General features: G+C 65.1%; 3 protein-coding genes across 11 annotated transcripts; 2 read left to right on the top strand and 1 right to left on the bottom strand.

Moving 5' to 3' along the window:
* Nucleotides 1-15,799, bottom strand: BLOC1S3 (biogenesis of lysosomal organelles complex 1 subunit 3). Of its 2 annotated transcripts, XM_040457388.1 has the most exons (4): nucleotides 15,695-15,700; nucleotides 4,000-4,003; nucleotides 1,719-1,751; nucleotides 1-1,257 (listed from the first exon to the last, which is right to left on the bottom strand). In XM_040457388.1, exon 4 carries the CDS (start codon nucleotides 1,246-1,248, stop codon nucleotides 652-654), a length of 597 nt encoding a protein of 198 aa, XP_040313322.1. In that variant the 5' UTR covers nucleotides 1,249-1,257; nucleotides 1,719-1,751; nucleotides 4,000-4,003; nucleotides 15,695-15,700; the 3' UTR covers nucleotides 1-651. The 2 variants fall into 2 exon arrangements, with proteins under 2 accessions (XP_040313322.1, XP_040313323.1); XM_040457389.1 differs by lacking the exon at nucleotides 4,000-4,003 and having other exon boundaries at nucleotides 15,695-15,799.
* Nucleotides 2,236-12,836, top strand: TRAPPC6A (trafficking protein particle complex subunit 6A). 6 transcript variants are annotated; one of them, XM_040457386.1, is made up of 6 exons: nucleotides 2,236-2,378; nucleotides 10,303-10,370; nucleotides 10,551-10,687; nucleotides 11,315-11,398; nucleotides 11,604-11,697; nucleotides 12,518-12,836. In XM_040457386.1, exons 1-6 carry the CDS (start codon nucleotides 2,295-2,297, stop codon nucleotides 12,519-12,521), a joined length of 471 nt encoding a protein of 156 aa, XP_040313320.1. In that variant the 5' UTR covers nucleotides 2,236-2,294; the 3' UTR covers nucleotides 12,522-12,836. The 6 variants fall into 6 exon arrangements, with proteins under 6 accessions (XP_040313320.1, XP_040313319.1, XP_040313321.1 ...); XM_040457385.1 differs by having other exon boundaries at nucleotides 2,243-2,378; nucleotides 10,570-10,687; XM_040457387.1 differs by lacking the exon at nucleotides 2,236-2,378 and adding an exon at nucleotides 6,864-7,189 and having other exon boundaries at nucleotides 10,570-10,687.
* Nucleotides 11,723-22,996, top strand: NKPD1 (NTPase KAP family P-loop domain containing 1). Of its 3 annotated transcripts, XM_040457379.1 has the most exons (6): nucleotides 14,956-15,062; nucleotides 15,186-15,289; nucleotides 15,850-15,962; nucleotides 16,766-17,167; nucleotides 19,354-19,485; nucleotides 20,929-22,996. In XM_040457379.1, coding segments are annotated over exons 2-6 (2,520 nt in total). In that variant the 5' UTR covers nucleotides 14,956-15,062; nucleotides 15,186-15,287; the 3' UTR covers nucleotides 22,800-22,996. The 3 variants fall into 3 exon arrangements, with proteins under 3 accessions (XP_040313314.1, XP_040313315.1, XP_040313313.1); XM_040457380.1 differs by lacking the exons at nucleotides 14,956-15,062; nucleotides 15,186-15,289 and adding an exon at nucleotides 11,723-12,517; XM_040457381.1 differs by lacking the exon at nucleotides 15,186-15,289 and having other exon boundaries at nucleotides 14,953-15,062.
* Nucleotides 22,997-23,017: the final 21 nt, after the last annotated feature.

Here is a 23,017-nt window from a genome sequence, read left to right as displayed (position 1 = left end):
CTGAAAAAGTAAAAAAGAAAAAGCAACAGCAGCTAATCCTAAGGGTACAGCTGGATTCAGGAAACAAGATGGGGCACAGAGGGTGGAACCAAGCCCAAGGACTGGAAGCGAGGAGACGGCAGAGGACGAACTAGGGCGTGGAACCAGGGCCGAGCCTGAGGAGCAGAAAAAGGACCCAGCCTGTGGGGACAAAATTCCACAAGTGGTTCTAGGACCAGAGGCAGAGACAAGGGAGTGAAGGAAGATGCCATGGAACCTGCACCAGATTCTGGGGCTCCTATGCGAAGAAGCAAGACCAGGCCCTGTGGGCAGAAACCAAACTCGAGAAAGGCAGAGCGCAAGAAAAGGTGAAGCAAGGTGAGACCCCGGGACGGAGAAAGATCAAGGAGCGACTGGTCACCCAAGGGCTGGAGCCAAGCCTCAGCGACGGGCTGGGAACCAGGGAGCGGCGACGGGGACAGGACGGGGTGGGGCGGAACCTAGGCTAGAGGTGGGGCGGGGCTGCACAATATTACCCGCCCCCTCTACACACACAGAGCGTTATCCTGGGGGCAAAACAGCAAGATGGGGAGGGAACTACACAGGATACAGAGCCAGGTCCCGGAGGCCTCAAGGACCACCCCCAGGGCGCGGAATCAGGCGGGGTTACGGCTAAGCTCGCGGTCCCTGATCTTGCTCAGGCTCAGTCCCCGGCACGCCGCGGATGTCGGGCAGCAGGCGGCAGCCGGCCACGATGTCCAGGCGCTCGGCCAGCGCGCAGAGGTCTCCCCGCGCCAGGCGCACGCTGTGGGCGGCCGCCAACCCTGCCGCCTGGGCGGCCGCAAGTCTACTGGCCAGGGCGGCCACATCGCGGCCGGCGCGGCGGTACACGCCGCTCACCGCGGCCGCCACGTCGTGGTCCAGCCGCGCCTGGCTCTCGGCCAGCCGGAGCTGCAGCAGCGTGCGCGCGGGGGCTGGCGCCGGCATCTCCTCGGTCCCCCAGGTCTCCCCGGCCCTTTCCCGCTGCACCACGAGCGGAGGCAGGTCCCCCGGCGCGGCCTTCGGCTCCGAGTCCGAGTCGGTCTCCGCGGCCTCCCCGGCCACCCGCAGCCCCGTAGGGCGGCCGCGCGTCGGGCCCGAGGGGCCCAGGTACAGCTCCTCCTCCTCCGACGAGGACGCTGAGAGCTCCGAATCCGTCTCGGCCGCCTCCCCCGGCACCACCGTCTCGGGCCTCCGCGGCGGCCTCCGCCGACGACCCTGGGACGCCATGGGGCCGAACTAGGGAGAAGAGGGGCGAAGGGACGGCATGAGAGGCACCTGGCGGTGGTTTAAGAGTGCAGGTTCTGGATTCCCACCCCTTTCACTGACTAGCTTAGCGATTTTTGGCGATCTGCTTCCCCTGCCTGGGCCTCAGTTTCCTCTTCTGTAAACGGGCTCGTCATCCCTGCTGCCAAAGATAATGAGAGCTCCTGGATCCCACCATCTTTGTGTCCTGACAGGGAAACCGAGGACCAGATGGATGAAGGCTCGGAGGCCCGAGCTTCCAGAGTCGTAAACCTAGCTCTTTCCGATTTTGCCTCCTAGAGGCCACACCCTCCAACCTGTCCTCCAAGCCGGTGTCAATCCGGAAGCACACGAGCTGCTGAGCGGCTCAGGGACCAGCGCCAGGGTCACAGAAAGAAGGACAACCCAGGGGGACTTTGAAGGGGGGGGGGAAGCGCCGACACCGAAGGCCATACCTGATTACCGAAGCTCCGAGCCTGGAAGATCCACTACGCAGCCCAAGTGCCCCGCCTTCACCGAGGGAGCCCCAACCAATAGGGAAGCGGATAGAGCGGGCATGGCGGCCAAACACGTGGGCCACTCGCCTACCAACCAGGAAGCAAACCCTCAAAACCAGCGGCGGGCGGGTACAAAGCCACGTGAGGAGAGGTACGACCAATAGGAAGTCGGCTGGGCTGGCGCTTCCGGGTTGTGCTGCGCGGCGAGTGGACAAATAAAAATTTTTTAAAACGAGGTTTGCCGCCTGCAACGAGTGATTCGGCCAATGGCGATGCTCGAAAACCCGGAAACCGACAGGAGACGAAGAGAAGGGCGGAGATGCTGTCACGTGCGGCCAATGCGAATAGGCCCTCCCTCTAAGTGCCCCGGGTTCACGCGCGCACCATGTGAGCCCGGAAGGCGGGGTTTAAGGCCGCAGCACCGAGGGAGGCGGGAGTAGGCGGGCTCGCGCCTAGGTGCCGGAGGCGGGGCTTATCCAGCTGGGCCAATGAACGCACGAAGCGCTGGACGGTCGTTGGGCGCGAGGCCGGCGCATGGCGGACGCGGCGCTGTTCGAGTTTCTGCACATGGAGATGGTGGCGGAGCTGTGGGCGCACCACTCCGACCCTGGCCCTGGGGTGAGCGCCGGGTCCCGGGGGAAGGAGGCGCGGGCCGCGACGGCAAGGCCGGGTCTACGTCCAGGGGAGCACGGAGGGCGGTTCAACGTCCGGGGTGCAACTCCGGCCCCGCCCCTGCCTCGCTGGGAGCTGGCTCCCTCGTCTGTAAAGTGGGGACTTTTGAAGGGCCGGCCTCGCGGTTACTGCCAAAAGTGAGCGACGAAGCTCCGGGCAAAGCTTAGCTCAAAGCCTAGCACAGAGTCAGGACTTGCTGCCTGGGTTGAATCCCATCCGCTCCCCTAACTAGGAGTCAGTCCCTGTGTGCCTCAGTTTCCTCCTTAGTTAAATGGGCATTATAACAGTACTTCAGTCTCAGAGACCTTTACTCGTCCAACAGACACTTATTAGGCACCTACTGTATTCCAGACACGGCCTCCCTGTCCTTGCGAAACTTAACATTTTAGTACGGGAGTCAAACAAAAATAGGCCACTGGCTAGTGAGAAGTGCGGTAAAGAAAACTTCCGTAGGAGAAAAAAAGAAAAGAAAACTTCCGTAGAGTCCTGAAAAGAACAGGGATGGAGTGATTGATGGCGGAGGAAGGCCCTTCTGAGGAACAGAGTGTAGGAAGCAAGCCCTGTGGTTGGGGGGCGGGGGAGCATTCCAGAAGAAGGAACAACAGAGGCAAAGCCCTGAGGTAGGAGCGTGCGTGGCATCTTGGCAGTTGGTTCCTAGGAAGAACAAATGAACTCAAACTTTGAAGCCTTTCGTGCGAGGTCTGGCACCTAATCAGCCCCCAGAACGTGGGAGCTCCTGTTCTAAAAAATCTCTTCCCAAGAAGAAAGGGTGAGGGAGAGATTAGGTGCTTGATAAATGAATGCTGTGATTGCTTCTTTTCATTATTATTGTTAGTATATGATGTTGGTCTATACGCAAGGCACTTTTTCTGGCTTAGGTTTTCTGGTTTAGGAGCCTCAGGGAAAGTGTTGCTTACAGTGGCAACATAGTTTCTCTTGGGTTCACGTTCCCGGGGCTTCATCTAAGACTTAACAAGTGTCAGGCCCTGGGGGAGGCTCTGGGAATTAGTGAACTGCACAAAAACTCTTGGCCCTGCTGGAGCTTATGTTGTGGGGGGTGGGTGTGGGGGGTACGCAGATAAGTAAGGTACATGGATAAAGTACAGTACGTTAAGGACATGCTATGAGACAGAGAGCACGGGAGAGGGATTGTGCATCGGCCTGTGTGTTAGAGAGAGGGGTTTGCAGCACTGCCCGTCCATCCTGGCTTTGAAGCCGGGACCCCAGGTGTCCCCGACATCAGCCTTTCCTCCCTCACCGCCAGCCCTCAACCAGGCCCTGCCCATTCTCCCTGAATATGGTGTCCCACCTCTCCCCACCTCTGCCCAAGGCCGGCCTCCTCCCTCCTCTCTCCGCTCATTGCACCTGTCACATCTTCGCTGCCTTCACACCCATTAATCTTTCACACCTTGGCTCAAATGCCACTTCCTCAGGGAAGCGTTCCCTGAGCCCCGGCTCGAAGCCAGGTGTCCTCATTGTGATCTTGCCGCCCCGTCCCGCTCAAGTGTGTGTCTGAACTAGGGATCGGTAAGATCCTTTGATTCACGTCCTCACCCCCTCCCCCCACCAGACTGTGTGCCGTGAAGGCGAGGCCCGGGTCTGTGTTGATCCCACGGTGGGGCCTGTGCGCACAGTAGGTCTTGGGCGTGGCTCCGTGGAAGCAGACGCCGCCCCCGTGCCGTGGAGGGCTGGGCTGGGCATCGGGCTCCGTAATCGTGGTAGCACCTGCCGCAAATGAGATGTGCCCTCACGGGCTTCACGCTCCTGGTTTCATTTGATCCTCCTGTCAACCCGCAGAGGTCAGCACAATCCTCCCCACTTTGTAGGCTTTGTGGACGAAGACACACAGGCTTTGATGGACGGACTGCTCGCTCTCAAGTGGCAGAGTGAGGAATGTAGAGCTACGCCTCCCGCCTCCAAAGCCTGTGCTGTAAACGCTGGCCCGCATTTCCCGGCGTGTCTTCCCTCACGCTCGCCAGGAGGATTTTTAATGGGTTTCTGTGGTCGAGCAGGTGTGGGAAATATTGGGGTTACTCAGGGGTGCTCACCACGGGCTTTCAAAGCACATCAACGTGCCAGAGACCCAGCTGCCCCAGGAAGTCCCATGCCGGGGTCCTGCCCCACAGCTCCAGGGTGATTCCTGGGTGCAGCCAGGGGGGAGGACTCTGGCGGTTCCCCCACCTCCCCTCTGCCCAGGAGCCGCGCTTTCAGGGGGCAACGTCAAGAAAACTGTTTTCTCAGCCCTTCCTCTTCCGCTCCCGGCCCTTCCTCCGTCTTCCTCTTTCTGTTCCTTCTCTCTGGTCCAACACGTGTCCTGTCTGAACCAGATGCAGGCCTCCTGTCGGGTACTTCTGGTGTCCCCAGTACAGTATTTTGCCAGAGTTTGTCCCCAGAACAGCCTTGCGAAGCCGACCTTATCGTCCCATTTTACAGAGGAGGGACTGAGGCGCCAGAGGGGTATTTCCCCAGGGTGCACAGCAGCGATAATCAGAGGGGAAATCAGGACTCAGGCTTCTGGCTCCAGAACTTGTCTGTGGCTTCAGGTCTGTCCCTTCCAGCAGCCGCTGAATTCCTTGAGCGCAGGGATGGTGGCTCGTTCACCTGTCCCCGCAGCACATACGCCCAGGAGCTCTGGGGCTCCCCACATCCTGCCTGGTATGGTGGTTAACCTGGGACTGTTGAATGGGTTTTTCTGGATGGTTACAGGTGGAATGGAAGACTAGCCAGAGGAGCCAGGAGGTCAAAGGGCCTTTGTTATCAAAACAGGAAAAACTTGGGGAGGAAGAGGTCCCTGTGGTTTCTCCACCCCAGCAGCTTCGAAGATAAGGGGGGCCTGGGGCAAAGGAGTTAATGCCTCTGTACACCAAGGAGCCTCGGTCACCTACTTCTGTGAGCCCTGGCGGCAGCCCAGGAGCGATCCTGCTGGGCCAGACCTGCCTCCACCAAGGCCCAGTGAGTGCCCACGCCAGCCTGGGCACCTGGGATGGGTGTACCAGCTCCCAGATGGACCCCTGCCCTCAGCAGGAGCCTGGGTTCCTGGCAGAGCGGCCCCCTGGGGGCAGAGCCCCGGAGGGGGCGCAGTGCACTTGAGGCCAGGGAGCCCGTGGTGGGAGCCATAGAAGGTTTAAGCTGAGGTGTGGGGCGTTCGGATTTACTTTTTAGACGGGCCTCCTCAGCCATGTGAATGAACCTGAATGGACATGCAGCCAACTGGCTGCTGCAGCGGCCCAGAGCAGAGGCAGGCGCTCAGCCTGGGGTGGGAGGAATTAGGGGGAGAAGGTGGGATCTGGGGGTGTTTGGGGCTGCCCGGGTGGATGCGGGGGCCGTGTCGGCTCTCTGCGCTTGCTCATTCTTACTCCCCGGCTCCCTCCGAACACTTCTGGGCCTTCTGGGGCCATTCACCTGGGGAAAGCGAGAACTTTCCCTGTCCCTGCCCCCTTCTGGAGGTGGGAGCCGGGGCTGCTCCGTCCCAGGTCCCCCTGCCAGGGCCGGCACAGAGGGCCGTGGGCCCGGTGGTGGTGAGCCTCACAGATCACTGAGGGGCACAGCAGGAGAGACTGGAGGGAGCCCAGCACAGGACCCTCGCCAACTCCCTCCCTTCAGCCCAGGGTGTTCTCTGGGAGTCAAGTGCTCAGCATGTGGGGGGGTTGTGGGGTGGCCTGGTTTGCTCGCTTTCCCACCATCCTCCTTGGAGCTCCGTGGCCCTCGTCAATCTGGACACTTGGACCTTCCTCCAAACAAGCACGTTCTTCTCTGTTGTCTCTGATTCTTCTTCCACATTGTTCCACCGTGTCTTCTCGGCTCTCGGATGAACGTTAGATGTTCTGGGTCCCTTCCACGTGTCTTACAACTTTTCTTTTGTTTTTCTCTACCTCGTGTGCTTTCCTTGACGATCTGGGAGGCTTCATCCACCTTACACGTTGGTCTGTTTTTCAGCTCCCTTGTTAACACATGTTTATTTTAGCTGCCCCACTTACCTTTTCCAAGAGCTTCCCCTCTGTCTGTTGCCCCTTCCTCCCGGCTCCCCGTGCTGCTGGGGGGAGCGCCTTCTCGAAGGGGTTCCCCCCTGCCCCTGCATTATGTCATTTCCTGTCAGTGGGTTGTTGTGCAAATAGCCCAGAAATGCCCTGGCTCTGGGCTGGGCCAGGTGGCTGCGAGTCCCCGCCTTGCCTTTCTCAAGAATGACAAATCCCTAGGGGCGTCTGGGTGGCTCAGTCGCTTTAGCAGCCGACCGGCCATGGTCTCACGGTTCGTGGCTTTGGGCCTCGTGTCGGGCTCTGTGCTGCAAAAGCAAAGCTCGCTTTGGCTCCTGTGTCCCGCCCCCCCCCCACACCCTCTCTCTCTCTCTCTCTCTCTCTCTCTCTCTCTCTCTCTCTCGGCCCCTTCCCTGCTCTCACACAAAGATAAATGTTTTTTAAAAAAAAAAAAAAAAAAGGAATGATAAACCCCTAATCCCTGACGAGCTCTTGGGAGGACCGAGGGAGGCAGGTATGATAGGTGAGGCTTCTGTCTCTTCCTCCTCCGCCCTCTCTTCTCTGCCACCTGCTCATCCTCGGCCCTGCCCTCCCACCGCCCGTCTCCCCTCCCTTTTCTGTTGTTCCTGGACCCACCACCCAGCCTTTCCAGTTCAGCAGATGTGTAATCGGCCCCTAGCGAGGGCTGACTACGGTGGTGCCCGCAGTGCCGGGGCACCCGCAGGTGCCGGCTGGGGCTGGGGCTGAGCCGTTGGAGACTGCCGGCCACATCGCTGTCGTGAGGTAGGGCCTGCCATCAGCCCCATCTCCCGCACGGGGAAACTGAGGCCTGGAACCATTAGATAGCTTGCCCAAGGTCACTAAGCAGGACTTGAATCCAGGCAGTCTGAAGTTCACCGAGGGGGAAGCCTGAACGTATGCAGACCTTTCCAGATCCTCACCCCTGCCACACACACCCCCCCCCGCCCCGCCTCCCTGGCCTGGCTGAGGACCCTGCTGACTCTCTGGCTGTCCCCCCTCGGGACTGCTGTCCTGTCTGTGACCTGGGCTTGGGTGCCACCCCACTGCCTTCCCTGCTTAACTCCTCTTCCTTCAGACTCGGCCCCCGTGCAGCCCTCAAGGAGCGCATCTCTTCTCCCTGGGGCATCGAGGCTGTAACCGCGCCATTAGTTCCTGCGTGTTCCGTCCCAGGGACGGTGGCGTCCTCTCCCGCCGTGCCCGCCCCAGCCTGGTCCGCAGGACCCTCCCCGCTCCCACCCCTCGCCACTGTCCCCCGCCCTCGTGGCCTGAGCTGCACCCCCCATCCCTTTACCCGCCTCCTTGCCTTTGCGCACACCCTCCCCTTCCCGGCCCCCTCCTCTGAGAAGCACCCTGGGGCCCCTCCCCAGGGAGCTGGCTCTGCCCTGCCCGGCTCCCCTGCATGTGGGGTGCCCATCGCCTGGGCCCCTGTCGTCGCACCAGGCACAGTGGCCAGCTCCTCGAGGCCACCAGGAAATGTTTGTGGAGTGAATGGGGAAGTGTCCCCCCCCCCCCCCCCGTGCTAGGAAGTCCTCAGGGACACATGTGCTCGTCAGAATGGAGCCTGGCCCGCCTCTTTAAGGCACTCACCTCTGGAAGGGGGGGGGGACAGGGAGCACAGCCCCTTCCTGGGGTTTTCCTCCCGCCAGGGGCTGGTCACCCAGGTTGACAGACTCACCCAGGTTGAGTGACAAGGACAGTAACATTCACTAAGCCTGACTGGGACTAATCTTAGCCTGCATTTACTAACTCCTGTAATCCTCCTAAGGACGCTGGGAGGTAGCACTGTTGACAGGGTCCTCTGCCCGTGAGGAAACTGAGGCCCAGGGCAGTTAGCCCCCACCCAGCCCCCCAGCTGGCAGGTAGGCGTCGGGCTGATCTGGCTGTGGACCCTGCACTCAGCCACTGGTCACACGTCCCCTCCCTGTCTCACACACCTGAGCTCATCTGCGCAGGCACCTGCCTTAGCGGTCAGACCCCTCCCCACTCGCCCACCTGCTGTGCCCGAGGAAACCAGAGGAGCCCCCATGGCAGGAGCGGAGAGCCGGCCGGCGGCCGGTGTCGGCCACCAGGAAGCTGTGTCATCACCGGGGTCGTTTCCTGCAGGAGGAGCGTGGAATGGCGGGCGAGGGCCTAGGGGCCAGGGGCCTGGCAGAGAAGAGGGGTGCCTTGCCCAGAACCGCAGGCAACCTCTGCTCGGGGCGGGGGCGGGGGTGAGCACAGCCCTTGCCACCTCACTGAGGCCAGGACAGCTGTGGGTGTCGTCCTGGCCACCCCCCCACCTGGCCGTCTGGGCTTGGGAGCCGGACCCGCTCAGGTTTGAAAGATGGCCCCATGGCTGAGGGGCCTGTTACCTAACCCTCGAAGCCCCGCTTTCCAGGCGTGAAATACAGCCTACCTTACGGGGTGGTGAAAATTCAACAGGAGGTTCGCACAAAGCGCCCGGCACACAGAATGTGCGCTAACCCCGACGGCTCACCTTGTTCGGCCTCTGTTTCCCAAGGGCCTCCCACATGCCAAGGCCAGTGTTGGCTGCTGAAGGTCAGCCCGGGTCCCCACGCCACAGACTGGTCAGCGCTGGGATCGAGGACCTAACCTGCCGGGAGGGCAGGACAGGAGGCCTCTGGGAGTTGGGGGAGGTGACAGTGAATGGGCGGAGTGGCCCCTCTGCTGGACTAAGGGAAGCTGTCAGGGCACAGGGCAGAGGGTGATGGGGGGACAGCAGGGTCCCAGAAGGCTGTTGAAACCTGCTGAGGCCAGGACATTGTCCCAGAGCCGGATCTCAGCAGGGAAATCTATCCACCATGGGAAAGGCTCCGGTGATGGCCCATCAGGCCCAGAAAGGAGGCTGGAAGTCACTCCCGGGGGGAGGGTGGTGGCCAGAGGAAGGGAGGGGCTCAGGCCTGGTGACTGCCACTTCCCTCCCAGGGCTCGTGCCTGGGCTCCGCAACCCCCTCTTGACCCTGCTCCGCCAGATTTTCTCTAGGGAGCACCGCACCTCACTCTATGCTGTCCTGGTATTTCTGATGCCCCCCACCTGCGCCTCTGCCCCTCCCACCGAGGGACACTGGCCTGAGCTCTGGAGTGCCACGTGGCCACCACTGCCTTCCCTGAGCGCCCAAGGGAATCTCTCCCACCCCCGAGCCCTTGCGTGTCTCTCCCAGGGGTCTCAGCTGATTTTTTTTTTAGATTTGAGAGACAGTGTGAGCAGGGTAGAGGGGCAGATAGAGGGAGAAAGAGAGAGAGAAAGAGAATCTTAAGCAGGTTCCAGGCTCAGCATAGAGCCTGATTCGGGGCTTGATCCCACGACCTGAGATCACGACCTGAGCTGAAACCAAGAGTCAGACGCTCAGCCGGCTGAGCCACCCAGGCACCCCCTTGGCTGACGTTTCAAGGCCCGATGAACAGAGTTGATGTTTGCAGCTTCCTGCTGGCCGGGCCACGAGGGTGGGCCCCACGGCCCGGGGCTCCCTTGCTGTGGCTGCAGGCGTGCTGCCACGAGAGCCCCCGGGCAAGTCACCGCGAGCCCCCCGGAGTGATCAGAGCACCACCTGCCCACGGGGTATTGCAAGGCACACCCCGGAAATGCTCGCGATAAGCGATGGGTGTTCTCAGGACAGAGCTGACAGACGAGCAGGCGGAAGCCAAGCCTGAGGAAGACCCCCCCCCATTTCTCCTGCAGCAACAGGGAGCTGGTCTTCAGAGCCGATGGCGTCTGTGGAGGCATTGCGTGGCAGGGGCACAGCCCTCCCTCCTGGCTCTCCTTACCCTTGAGCTCGCAGAGATGGGCACATTGGTCTTAGGGTCCCCTCTGTGGCTGCTGCCCCGGGACACTCCCTCTTGGGGCTCCCCTGAGCCTCTCTTCCCTGGCCTTTTAGGGACAGAAGATGAGCCTGTCTGTCCTGGAGGGCATGGGCTTCCGTGTGGGCCAGGCCCTGGGCGAGAGGTGAGAGCCAGCACTTCCTGTCCTTCCCCTCCTGGCCAGAGGCAGGCAGGACCCGAGGTCAAGTTCCTTCCTGGGCACACCTGGACGGGGAGGGTCGTGTTGCTCCATATAGGAACCCAGCCTGGCGTCCCCCCCCTCTTCCTAACCCCGGGCTCCCCATCCTGGCCCACCCGGCCCCGGTATCTGCCGCTGCCCCCAGGCTGCCCCAGGAGACGCTGGCCTTCAGGGAGGAGCTGGACGTTCTCAAGTTCCTGTGCAAAGACCTGTGGGTGGCCGTGTTCCAAAAGCAGATGGACAGCCTCCGCACCAACCACCAGGTGTGTTCCTCGGGCCCGGGGCCCGGCTTCCTGGCTCAGGGCGGAGGCTGAAACCAAGAGGAGGCTGGAGAGGGCCCCCCCCTCACCCCGGAGGCCCGGCCTCCCCTCTCTGGGCCTCTGCCCAGTCCTCCGAGGGAAGCCAGGAGGCCACTATGGGGCGTCCTGGCTATCGCCAGAGTTTCCACAGGCCTCCCAAGATGGGGCCTCGCAGCGGGCAGTGGGCGCTCGTGGTTGGTAGCACTGCGCCCCGGCGAGTCGCCACTTGTCTCGAGCTGGCCCGACCTCCTATTAGGCGCCCACGCTGTGCCGGGCCCTGGCCTCCGCTTCGAGGGCTGGGTCCGCAGCATCTCACCACAGCCCTGGGAGGAAGGACCACCCCGGAAGTCCTGCAGCTAGAGGGGCAGGACCCACATGCCCCACGGGCGGATACCTGGCCCAGGCTGGGCAGCTCCCGGGCCCTTCTGCATAGCTCCAAAGGATGGGGCCCAAAAACAGGGGTTTTGAGGGAGGGGTCCCTCCAGACCTCAGCCCAACGGAGCAGGGGACGCCGGGTCCTGGCTTATCCCTCCCCTGCTACAAAGGCACAGGTGCCTCCCCAGCCCCCATTGGGCTCCTCTCTGCCCCCAGGGGACCTACGTGCTACAGGACAACAGCTTCCCCCTCCTCATCCGGATGGCCTCCGGCCCGCAGTATCTGGAGGAAGCACCCAAGGTAGGGAGGGTGCCTGGACTCCACAACCCCCCATTTACACACACCTGCCCCAAAGCAGGCCTGTCCTCAAGCCGAGCGACTGTCCCATGGCCCGGGACCCAGGGAAGGAGGTGACCCCCACTGTGGAGCCCAATGCCCCGTATGGCCCCGGTCCTGGGTATTGGCCTCCCCTCTTCCCTGGGTGACTTGTGTCCCCTGTCCCCAGTTCCTGGCCTTCACCTGCGGCCTCCTGCGAGGCACCCTCAGCACCCTGGGCATCAAGAGCCTGGTCACCGCCTCCGTGGCATCCCTGCCCACCTGTGAGTCGGGGGTGGGGTGGGGTGGGGGAATCTTCCCAACCCTGAAGTGCGGTGGGGGCTCCGAGCCCTCCCGCCCCTGCCCCCGCTGAGGGTCGGGGAGGCGGGGCCAGGGCTGCCAAGCCCCACTTACAGATGGGGAATTTGAGGCCCAGAGAGCTTAAGTCACGTGCCCTGGCCACCCGGCTGGTGCAGCCCGTCCGTGCCCCCTGGCCACACCCCCCAGCCTGCTTCCCTGGGGTGCGCACCAGGCCAGAGCAGGGGACATCGGTGAGGAGCTGGTCTGGTGGTTTTGAACGTTGTTCCGGTTGGACGTGATAGAAGTCAGCCTGGTTAATGCTCTGATGGGGTCCCGAAAGGGCAGCCGGGGCCCACGGGCCGCAGCCTGTCTGGCGGGGTGTCCTGACCCCCCCACGGCCCTCCCATCAGACAGGCTGAAGCTTCATCCCTACCTGGGGCCAGCCCACCCTCTGCTGCCCCACCCCCCAGGTGTCCTTCCCTCTGTGGGTCCCCGAGGCCTCCTTGTGGAGGGGCCCCGAGGCCACGTGGGCAGGACCTGAGCTACACATGCCACAGAAGCCCGTGCCCGGCCCTCCCCAGCAGCCTGCATGCTTGACCTTCGTGCCGCTAGTCACCCACACAGCTCTGGGACGCGGGCCAGGTGGGCGGGGAGCAGCACCCCCTCTGACCACCCGTCAGCCCAGCCCAAGGCCACGCAGTCTGCTGGTGCTGGACAGGGATGAACATCTCTGAGCTGTTTGGGTGCTTTCTGGCTCGCCCCTGAGGTCCCAGCCTCCAGCTAACGCCAGCCCTTCTCTTCCAGGTAAGTTCCAGGTGGTGATTCAGAAAACCTGAGAAGCCCCGGGCCCGCACCCCAGCTGAGCCTCACCGCCGCCCCGGCCCGGGGGGGCCTCGGACCACTGCCTTTGGGGGTGGCCAGAGGGCTGGTGTTGGGCACCCCAGACTCTATGGGTGATGAACAGGTGGGGGGCGGGGGTCCAGCCGCTTCAGGGAGTCCCATGTGCTCAGGCGGGTGTCCCAGGGAGGTAAGGGCATCCCAGGTTGGGGCTGGTGTGAAGGGTTCCCTGCACGGGACTCCTCCTTCTGCGCGGCAGGTGCCCAATAAAGGTTTTGCGTGTGGAGCTGGGTTTAAAGTGGAAGGTGGAGGGGGTCACTCTGAGTGCGGACGGGGAGGAGGCATCTGTGACTTTGTCACTCGTCCTGCGGAGGTGGGAAGCAGAGCACCCTGTGTGGCTGGGGGGGCCCCCCCCCCCCCGGGGGGGCCCCCCCCCCCCCCGCCCCTTGCAGGCCCCTTCCACCCCCAGCCCACAGCCTCCTGCCCTGCGCACCTGGCAGGGGAGGCTGGCCCCGGGCGCTGGCCGCCCTGCCAGAGTCAACAAGTCTGGGGCTGTCCTCTGCCCAATGGGGCGCACAGAACGGACCTCTCCCCGGAGAGCGGGGCTGAGGCCACCCGGAGTGTGGGCGGGGGTGGGCCTGGGGCTACCGGCACCGAGGACGGACCAGACGCCCTCATATCCCACCCCCCGCGCACACTCTTGAGGTGCCTGGCGGATGGGAGTCCTACTCAGAACAGCAGCCTGGCCGACCTGCCCCCGGGGCAGTGGTGCCCATCCCCCACCGCCTCCCCCCTTTACGTTCATAGCACCCAAGGGTATCACACACCGGGACTCTGCCCAGGCCCCGCTGTCTGCTTCAGAGCTGTAAACTGAGGCTGGGGTGAGACCCAAGTGGGAGGAGAAAGGGTCTTCTCGCTTAAAACAACCACCGGTGGCTGGGGGCTCCTCCACCTCTGGAGGACCCTGTGAAGACACCCCATCTGGCCCCCGCCCCCCAGCCTAGAAGGCTAAGCTCTTTGTTCCCTGGCCTGCCTCTGGACTCCCCACAGGCTGTTCCCTGCCTCGGCTGCCCCACCTCTGGCCCACTCCCCACTCTCCTCCCTCTTGGGCACCTGGAAGCCAGCCGCTTGGCCTCTGAGTGGTTCCTCACTGTCCCCCAGCCCCCAGAGGACCCCTGGACACTTCTTCTGGCCCCACGCCATTTACTCCTGTTCAGCACACTTTTGCCCGGGTCCCTCTGGATCCCTCTGTGGGGCGCTGGATCTGCCCAGTACAGAGCCTGGCAGGTGCTTCCTGAATGAATTGGTTATTCAGGCTGGGCAAGGCGGGCAGGGAATTGGCCCTGTCCTGCCCTCAAGAAGCTCCTGGGCCCATCCTGGAGGTTCCCCCCCTGCAGACTCACCCCCAACTGAGACATACTCCCCTTCCCCCCCCCCGCCCCGCCCCGTCTCGTCCCCGTTGGCTGGGCCTCTGGGGGCGGCAGTGGGCAGAGTCCCCAACTGGTGAAGGACAGGGAGGAAGCCTTCCCAGGAAAAGCGGCTTGAAGACCTGAGGAGGAGAGAGGACTGGCCCCCAGCAGACAAAAGGACGCATGGCTCCGGTCGCCCAGGCGGAACCCCTAGAGGGGCAGCCTGCTGGACCATCTGGGTTCCCTTCTGTCTCGTCCTGAACCCCCTTGTCCCGGGCACCGTTCGGTGGTTGTCTCCCCCGCCCCCCCCCATCACCCTGTCGTGACTCCTTGTCAGGCAGCCGCAGGGAGCCTCCCACCCACCCAGCGGACAGGAGGGGAGCCCCAGAGCCTGCAGCACAAACCACGGCTTTCAAAAGCCCTACCCTCCCTCCATGTGACCTGGGGCGAGGGACTTCATCTCTCTGGGCCTCCGTTTCCTCCTCTGTCATGGCCTCACGGCTGCCCCCCGGGGAAGTGGTGAGGAAGAAGGGCTGACCATAGGGAGAGCGCATAAACCACGCGCGGCTCCCGGTAGGGCGCTACGTGCGGGCGGCATCCAGGGCGGCCTGGTAAGTGGGTCAGCCGGTGCCCACAGGTGCTCACTGCCGTCATTACCGAGTGCCAGGTTCTGTGCTCAGCGGACTCCTCCTGACAACCACGGGAGGTTGGCTGTCACTGGCCCACTCAGCAATGAGGAAGGTGAGGCTCAGAGAGGTGAAGTCACTTGCCCAAGACCACACAGCGGGGCCCTGGAGGAACTGGCATCTGAACCCGGGACTGTGGCCTTCTCTCAGTTCCCGACTCTCAACCCCTGGGCCAGCTTCCTTCCCCGGGCAGAGTCTGCCGATCCCCCGGGAGGACAGCCCCCAGTCCTCGAGAGCAGAGAGCACTGGGGCAGGGCGGGCACTCCAGGGGAAGGGGCGGGGGCAGGGCGGGCAAACCGGTCGGGCGGCTGGCACCCGGCTCGGGCCCTGTCTCCAGTGGGGCCCGTGCTGACGGGCGGTGAGGCTGGCACAGCAGCTCGGCGGGGCAGGGAGCTGGGGCCTGGAGGCTGCCGTCAGGTACGGGGGGCCCCAGGTGGGGGGCAGGCGGGCAGGGGCCACGTGCCGGGCCCCCAATCCTCACTGAGCCCATCCTCACCCCGGTTTCCTCTGCCCCTCCACTTCGCCACCCCCCCCCCCCAGCATCCCGCCCTCCCTTTTTGCTTTCGGCTCTTTACAGTTCAAACCTGTGCGCCCCATCTCGCCCTGAGTTTGCTGAGTCTCTTCCCGGGTTGGACCACCGTGATGTAATGTGCTCCCCCAGGATTCCCCTCCCGCCCTCATCCAGGCCCTAGATGTACCGGCCCTGGAATTTCAGTCACCCAGTGGCTCCCGGGGCTCCCAGCTCTCACCACGCCGGTTAAACGTCCCTTCAAAGGACGCCAGGCGCCACCTCCCACGGCGCACACCCCCAACACCTGGTGGTGCCCTGAGTTTACTCGGCACCCCCGGGCTCCCGTGTTTCCCCGGCCCACAGCTGCCCGGCAGCCCCCCTGTCCTGGCCTCTTAGAAACCCCCAGCGGCGCCCAAACACCCAATCACCAGCCCTGGGAAATCTCACGCACCCCAAATCAGCCCCTAGCACCCGCATAACCATTCCCCGTTCTCTCACGTCTAGCTGTCCTTCCCCCGCCGCGACCACTCACTTTTACTCTGAAGAGCACCTCCGTGCCCCCCTGGTGACCCAGGGCCCCAGTGTCAGGGACAGGATCTCTCACCTGTCCCAGGTCACGGCCCGGGGGTGGGCTCTCCTGCCGACGCCCAAGGGTGCCGCGCGGGCACTAAGCCCTCTCTTTCCCCCAAGCAGGGCCCCCGCCGCCATGCACAAACACTACACCGTCCACTTCGCCAAGGGCGCCCTGCCCTCTCGGACCCCCGCTGAGCGCTACTTCTTGGACCCGGAGTTGGGGCACCATAAAGGTAGGGGTTCAGTCTGGGGGGACGTCCCGGCAGGGAGAGTGGTCTGTGAGCGGGGAGGCCGCCGAGTGGATGGCTGAACACAAGGAGAACCTGAGGGCCCAGGAGAGGGGCCGCCACTGCTCCCCACGGAGGCTTCTGCGTAAAGGGGCCGCGGGTGGGGGCCGTGGGCCCCGAGGCGCCCAAAAGCGTGAGTCCAGGATGGGGGTGTCAGAGGGGGAGGCCCAGCCGGCCTACCCCTCCCCCAAGCGTGGGAAGAATTCCCCCACCCCGGATTGTGAGCTCTCCCCACCCCTGAGTGGGTACGAATGGGGGTCTGGGGCGGGGCGGGGGCAGCGCAGTCTCGGGAGGCCCCGCCTCCCAGGGCAGCCCCCTTCCCACCAGCCTTGCCGGAGCCCGGGTGTGAGGCGCCCCCTTCTTCTCAGTCCTGGCCACCTCCCACCACTCCAGCCTCCTCTGGACCAGCCAGGCCAGCTCCTGATGGATTCCCTTCTGCTCCCTGAGCCCTGGGGACCCATCCCCCAGGGGCCGAGGACTTTGGGGGCAGCAGGGACTCCCAAGTCGCCGTCCCCGCTCCAGCCCCTCGCCCGGCTAGAGCCCAGGTCTCTGCACCTCTTCTTCCCACCCACGGGAGAGCACGGAGACCGGCCCCTCCCTTGCCCACACCCCCTCCTCATTTTCTCTGATTTCTCCGGGGCCTCAGAGGAAGGACCAGCCCCGGCCTCCACTTGAAGACTCGGCCTGGTTCCAGTGCCCGCCAGGGCTCAGGGACCCAGGCCCAGTCACCCCCACTTCCTTCCTTCCAGGACGCTGTCACCAGTGGCGCCGTGACCCGGCGGCCCTTCCAGCCCACGGGCCCTGCCGGCTGCCCCCACAGGTGCGCTGGCAGCTGGCCTACAACAGCCGGGGGGGTGTCAGCGGCTGCCCCCCCGGCCCCCGGCCCCCCAGCCCCCTGCGACAGCGGCTCTGCTCCGTTCCAGGGGTCCAGAACGGGCCACCTGCAACCGCTGCTGCCCCCACGCAACCGGCCAGCGCCCCCCAGCCGCCCCCCAGGCCCACCATGTCACCTGCCACCGCAGCACCTGCCATGGCCAGCGGCGGCCCGGCCCCGCCCCCTGCAGCCGGCACCCTCCTGGAGCCCAGCAGGCCCAGTGATGCCCGCCCCCTGCCCGCCCCGGCAGCCTGCGGTTCCTTCACCTACAGCTCGGGTGCCTACCCAGTCCTCCTGCGGGCTCGCCCCTGCCGCCTCTCCCCCCTACCCCGCTGTCCAGGCCTCTTGCTCCTCAGCCCGCCCGCCTCCCCGCTCACTCTGGTCCCTGTCTCCGGGTTGGGGGGGGGGGGTTGCTCCTCCCTGCCCGGGCCTCTGCTTCACCCGTCGGGATCCAAAGCTGCCAGGCCAGGCCTGTCCTGTCCATGGGGCCTCTGTCCGGGCCAGCCAGGGGTCTGGGCCCTGGCCGTCTCCCTCTGCTGACAGCCTTGGTCTGTTTTCTCTCTTCCCGGCCCTCCCTCCCCCCAGCCCGGCAGGCCAGGGAGAACTTGGGGCAGGGGGTGACAAGCACCAGCTTGCTGGCCAGCCCCGGTGTGGGGCAGACAGTCAAACATGCAGCTAAAGCAAGAGGCAGGGACCGGCCTGGGGGCTGGAGAGAACAGCGTGGCCAGGGGAGGGATCCATCCATCCATCCACCCTGGGACTGGACGGCTGTCCTGGGTGCCCGGCTCTGTTCCGGGGGAGCGGGGTGGGGAGATGGCAGGGAGCAGGGCAGAGGCTGCCCCCCTCACACGGAGCTCACGATCTCTAGGTGGCGGAGGGGAGCTGGGTACAGGCCGTGAGAGGAATCAGAGAAGTTTAAGCGTGTCACCCCACAATAGGCCCGCTGGGGGAGAATAGGGCTGGGAGAGGAGCGAAGGGAGCATCAGGGCTCGCAAACTGAATAGGGTCATCGGGCGAGGCCTCAGGAAGGCAGGATTTGAGCAAAGAAGGGGCAGTCCTCTCAAGTAAGTGGCAGAAGGATCAGCAAATGCAGACTCTGAGGTGGCCCGTTCCAGGGACAGTGTGTGGGGAGGGTCACACGGGGCCACAGCCTGGTGGCTGTGGGGAGGGGGAGGCGGGAGCCGCGGGCTGGCTTGGGATCTAACAGGAGGTGCGCTGTGGGAGGTGAGCATGGGAAGCCAGAGTCCCAGCGGGCGAGGGGGGTGACCGAGGGGGTGGCAGGGGAGATGGGGACACGTGGCTGGGTTCTGGGTCTGGTTTGAAAGTAGAGCAACAGCCAGGCAGGGGCTCGGGCTCCAGGTCAGGCACCACCTCGTCGCTGGTGGCTCTCGGCCGTGATGCCCATGTCACACACAGAAGCAGAGGCTTGACGAGGTGAGGCCACCCCAGGCCCGGCGCTGACCTCGGGGAGGGGGCGGGGATCCTGCAGCCCACGGGCCCACCACGGGCCCACCGTGCACCCACCCGGAGGCTGGCCTGGCACAGCCCACAGCTGAACCCTGCCTTTCTGGTGCCCCAACCCCAGGCTGAGAAGTGGCACTCGCCGGGGGGATCTGGGGGGCAGGGTGCCCTCAGTCAAGTGGACGCCGTAATGCCCAAGGACTTGAACCTGAACCTGCTCCCTAAATGGCCACCCCAGACCATGGCATTGACCAAGCGCCCCCCCACCCCGCCCCGGCCCATCCTTGTAGCATCCACGCTGCCCGGTGTTTCTGCACCCCACCCTCCAGAAGGAGGGACTGAGCCTCGCTCAATGGCAACGCTCTACCTGGGTCATGCAGAGAAAGGTGGCAGGGCCAGGACCAAGAGGCGGGTCTGCCTGGGCTTGGGGGCAGGACGGGAGCTGGTGGGCATGGGGCATGGAGAGAGATCAGGGTAAGGGATGGACAGGAAGCTGAGAGGAGCGTGTGACTGTCAGGGCCCTTCCACACTGAGGCCAGGCTGGCAGAGCAGGCAGGAGCCGACATGCAAGGTTCTGGAGCCTGCAGAGAGGTGTCTTAGGCATCTGAGAGCCTCAAGTCCTGAGAGAGGCCCATGGGGTTTTTCTGGGAGAACCCCGGGCTGGTGGCTGGGCCTGGTGACCCTGGTGACCTAGGGCCTCCCATGGGTCTCTGTGCTGGGGATCGGTGGGGTGTCTCCTGGCCTTTCCCTGGCGGGTCTGGGGTCAGCTCCTCCTGCGGTGCCCAGAGGGACACATCTGACCCGGAGGAGGGGGTTGCCTACTGCCCCAGAAGTCTCCATCTGAGGGTCTGACCCGAGTCACCTCGGGGAAGTGGGGAGAGGGATGCCGATGCGGGCAGGAGCTGAGGGTGGGCTCTCTGGAGGGCAGATGGGTGGATGGTGGTGCCCGGCCAGCCTCATTGACTCAGTTTCCCCTCCCCCGCCCCCCACCCCGGCCTCCAGATATTCTGACAGAAGATGACGTCTACTGCAGCTGCCTGGCCAAGACCCTCTGCCACGTGCCTGTCCCTGTGACCGTGGGTTTCTATGCCCCCTTTGGCTGCCGTCTGCACATGATGCTGGACAAGATCACCGGTGAGGCTCTCTGTGTGTTGGGGGAGGGAGGCGGGGGGGGGGGGAAGGAGGAGGGGAAACGGAGCCTCTGATCCCTGCCCAGCCTCAGGCGTCCCCGGCCTGCCCCAGTCCAGAGGCCCGGAAGTCAGCATTAACCAGGTCCCTCCTGATGCCCGCAGCCTCTGCCCCCGGCTCCCCACTCGTTCCCTCTCTGGCCTCCTGGCCAACAGTCTCATCCCCTCTTCTGCCAGATCTGCTCCAAGGAATCTTTTTAAAGATAAAGATCTAGCCCCATCCTCCCCCTGTTCACAAGCCCTCCCTGGTTCCCCAACACTCTGGGGAGAAGACCCAGGGTCCTCACTGGCCCCCGCAAAGTCCCTCCTGTGCCCACCCCCCGTCCCCCGGACCCATCTCTTCTCAGCAGTGGCCCGGGCAGGGCCTGGTGTCCACAAGACCCCTAACAGATAGGTGTTAAGTGAGCACAGGGGCTGACACGTGGCCAGGATCCACAGCAGCTCGGACCTGGTTCAAGCCTTGCCCGGACCCCAGCCTGACGGTGGCCAGAGGGGCCGGAGGAGATTCACCTCCACGAGCCTGGCCCCGGTGAGCCGGCCTCTGCCCCTGTGTTGTCACACAGCGACAAACAGGGTCCTGGGAGGAGAAAACATTCAGCTAGAAGGAAAAAGGAAGCAGCATTCTGGAGCTCCTAGTCTGTACTAGGTGACTGGCACAGGCCCGCTCATCGTTCACCGACCTCAAGAGCAGACCCACCCTGCCCCTCAACCTCTCATGATCCATCCTTCAAACACTCCTTCCCCCAGCACTTCCTTGGCGCCCAGGGGACGCAGGACGCCCAAGACGACCAGAGCCCTGCCCTTCCTGGCCTCACAGTCCAGAGAGGGAGGCAGACCTGTCCCCAGAGAGGGATGACCCCCCCCCCCCCAGTAGTGGGTAGGGTTGGGGTGCCCAGGAGGCACCTGACCCAGCCTGGGGCTCAGCGAGGGCTTCCTGGAGGAGGAGGTGGAGCACCGAGCCAGGAAAATCAGACCAAGGCTGTACTCTGCTGCCCTGCGCTTCGCTTCCGCGGCACCTCGCACGCGTTCCTTCACTCCTTAGGGCCTTCATTCCCGCTCCCGTCCTCTCTGCCCCTCGGGCGCTCGGCTTCTGCCCACCCACGACCTTGGGCCCCGCCCCCAGCCCTTTTCCCGTCCGTGCCCGGGCGCAGGCCCCTCCTCCCGCACCCGCGTCAGCGTTTTCGTCCGGGGAGTTGGGGGGGGGGGGGGGGGGGGCCCCCCCCCCCCCCCCTGGGCCCCCCCCCCCGCGCGGGCCCCCCCCCCCCCCCCCCCCCCGCCCCCGTTTTGGGGGGGGGGGGGGGGGGGGGGGGGGGGGCTGGCTCCACCTCCCACTCCTGGGCCCCGCCCCTCACGCGGTCCCCCGCGCCCGCCCTCCCCTCGCTCCCCGCAGCGCTGATGCAGCAGGAGGCGGCGCAGCGCGAGGCCGAGGAGCTGCGGCGCGTGCGGTGGCAGCCGCGGGCGGTGCGCGGCTGGGGCTTCCCGCGGCTGCTGTGGTACCTGGTGTTCCTGCAGCCGGTCATCACCGAGGTGCACCTGCGGCGCAAGAACGTGAAGTTCCTCTTCATCCGCTTCAGCGCCTGGCAGTACGCGGGCACCGACAAGCTGTGGGCCGGCCTGGTGACCACGCTGTGCGAGGGCATCCGCCACCACTACGGCGCGCTGCCCTTCAGCGTGTACTCGGTGCTGGGCAACAAGCCGGCCACGACGCCGGGCTTCTGCCAGCGCGAGTGGCACTGCCGGCGCCGCGTGTGCCTGGCGCTGCTGGCGCTGCTGGCGGCGCTCGGCCTCGGCGTGGGCCTGCTCTACCTGTCGGTGGGCGCCCGCGCGCCGGGCCACGGCGCCGCCGGCGGCAGCCTGCTCCGGGTGTTCGGCGGCGCGGCCACCACGCTGTCGGGCTCGGGGCTGCTCATGGCCGTGTACTCGGTGGGCAAGCACCTGTTCGTGAGCCAGCGCAAGAAGATCGAGCGGCTGGTGTCTCGCGAGAAGTTCGGCAGCCAGCTGGGCTTCATGTGCGAGGTGAAGAAGGAGGTGGAGCTGCTCACCGACTTCCTGTGCTTCCTGGAGATCTACCAGCGGCGCCGGCTGCGCGTCGTGCTCGAGGTCACCGGGCTGGACACGTGCTACCCGGAGCGCGTGGTGGGCGTGCTCAACGCCATCAACACGCTGCTGTCCGACAGCCACGCGCCCTTCATCTTCATCCTGGTGGTGGACCCCAGCATCCTGGCCGCGTGCCTCGAGAGCGCCGGCTCCATGAAGGGCACGGCCGACAACGGCTACCTCTTCCTCAACCGCACGGTCACGCTGCCCTTCTCCGTGCCCATCATGGGCCGCCGCACCAAGCTGCAGTTCCTGCACGACGCCGTGCAGAGCCGCGACGACCTGCTCTACCGCGAGATGACGCGCAGGCTGCGGCCCGGCTGCCGCGGGGGAGGCGGCGAGGTCGCGCAGCTCCTGGCGGTGGAGACGCAGGCGGGCGCGCAGGGCGCGCAGAGCCGCATAGACGCCGAGGCGGCGCGCCGCATCCAGGAGGCGCTCTTCTGCCTGCACGACGAGCGCGACTGCCTGTACGAGTACGTGCCCGACAACGTGGTGTCCATGCGGCGTATCGTCAACACCGTGCCCATCACCGTGCGCCTGCTGCAGCAGCAGGACGGGGACTTCGCGGGCCCCACGCCGCGCCAGGCCGTGGCGTGGGTCGTGCTCGCCAACCAGTGGCCGTGCCGCCTCAGCTGGGCGCTGCAGTGCCTGGAGGACCGGCAGCAGGCGGGGGGCGCGCCCGAGGCCCGCGCGCGCCTCTGGGACGTGTTCTGCGACAACAGCCGCGAGCTGCACGCCATGACCAAGGCGTTGCAGAACGTGCTGGACTTAGACGGCGACCCCGAGCTTTTCGAGCGCTTCCTGGGCGCCGACTTCCCCTTCACCGTGGCCGAGGCGCAGAGCCTGCTGCGCTGCACCGTCAACCTGGACCACTCCATCCGCCGTCGCATGGGCCTCATCCGGGCGGTCAGCGCGCTCAAGCCGCCCAGCGCGCCCGGGTCCCCGGCCCACGCCGCGTCCCACGCCGCCAACGGAGCCGGCCACGCGCCCGGGGCGTTGGGGTCAGGGCAGGGCGCCGGGCACGCCCCCGGGCACGCCGGCGAGGCCCACCGCCCACGGGACCGGGCGCACGGGGGCAAACCACGGCCCGGGACGGGCCTCGAGTGGGTGCCCCGGGAGCCCCGGGAGGCAACGGCTCCTCCCGCCGCCCAGATCGGGGTGTGAGGGGTTCAGCCGGCCCGCGGCCCGTGTCTGGGATGAGGCCTCCGGTGGCCACCCCGCCCCCCACCCCCAGGCGAAGCTGTGAGCGGGAGAGCTGTAGGCAGGCGCAGCGTGTCGGAGCCGCGTCTGAGAGCTGGCGCGGGGGGACCAGTGAAGCAGCAGCCCAGGTTCAAGTGCAATAAACGGAGACGTGAAAGCCCCGGTGGGTCTTCATGTCCTGG

This window comes from Herpailurus yagouaroundi, unplaced genomic scaffold, assembly GCF_014898765.1.
Source record: "Herpailurus yagouaroundi ecotype Mexico unplaced genomic scaffold, PumYag 220, whole genome shotgun sequence".
In the NCBI taxonomy this organism is placed as follows: Eukaryota; Metazoa; Chordata; class Mammalia; order Carnivora; family Felidae; genus Herpailurus; species Herpailurus yagouaroundi.
The sequence above is the reverse complement of the archived record's forward strand: the minus strand, read 5'-3'. Positions and strand labels throughout refer to the sequence as shown.

Coding starts and splice junctions, on each gene's coding strand:
- NKPD1 (XM_040457379.1), top strand. Junction 15,963..16,765: donor GGAGTTGGGGCACCATAAAG/GTAGGGGTTCAG, acceptor CCTTCCTTCCAG/GACGCTGTCACCAGTGGCGC. Junction 19,486..20,928: donor GATGCTGGACAAGATCACCG/GTGAGGCTCTCT, acceptor CGCTCCCCGCAG/CGCTGATGCAGCAGGAGGCG.
- BLOC1S3 (XM_040457389.1), bottom strand. CDS start 1,248: ATGGCGTCCCAGGGTCGTCGGCGGAGGCCGCCGCGGAGGCCCGAGACG.
- TRAPPC6A (XM_040457382.1), top strand. CDS start 9,229: ATGGGAAAGGCTCCGGTGATGGCCCATCAGGCCCAGAAAGGAGGCTGG. Junction 10,371..10,569: donor GGCCAGGCCCTGGGCGAGAG/GTGAGAGCCAGC, acceptor CGCTGCCCCCAG/GCTGCCCCAGGAGACGCTGG. Junction 10,688..11,314: donor GCCTCCGCACCAACCACCAG/GTGTGTTCCTCG, acceptor CTCTGCCCCCAG/GGGACCTACGTGCTACAGGA.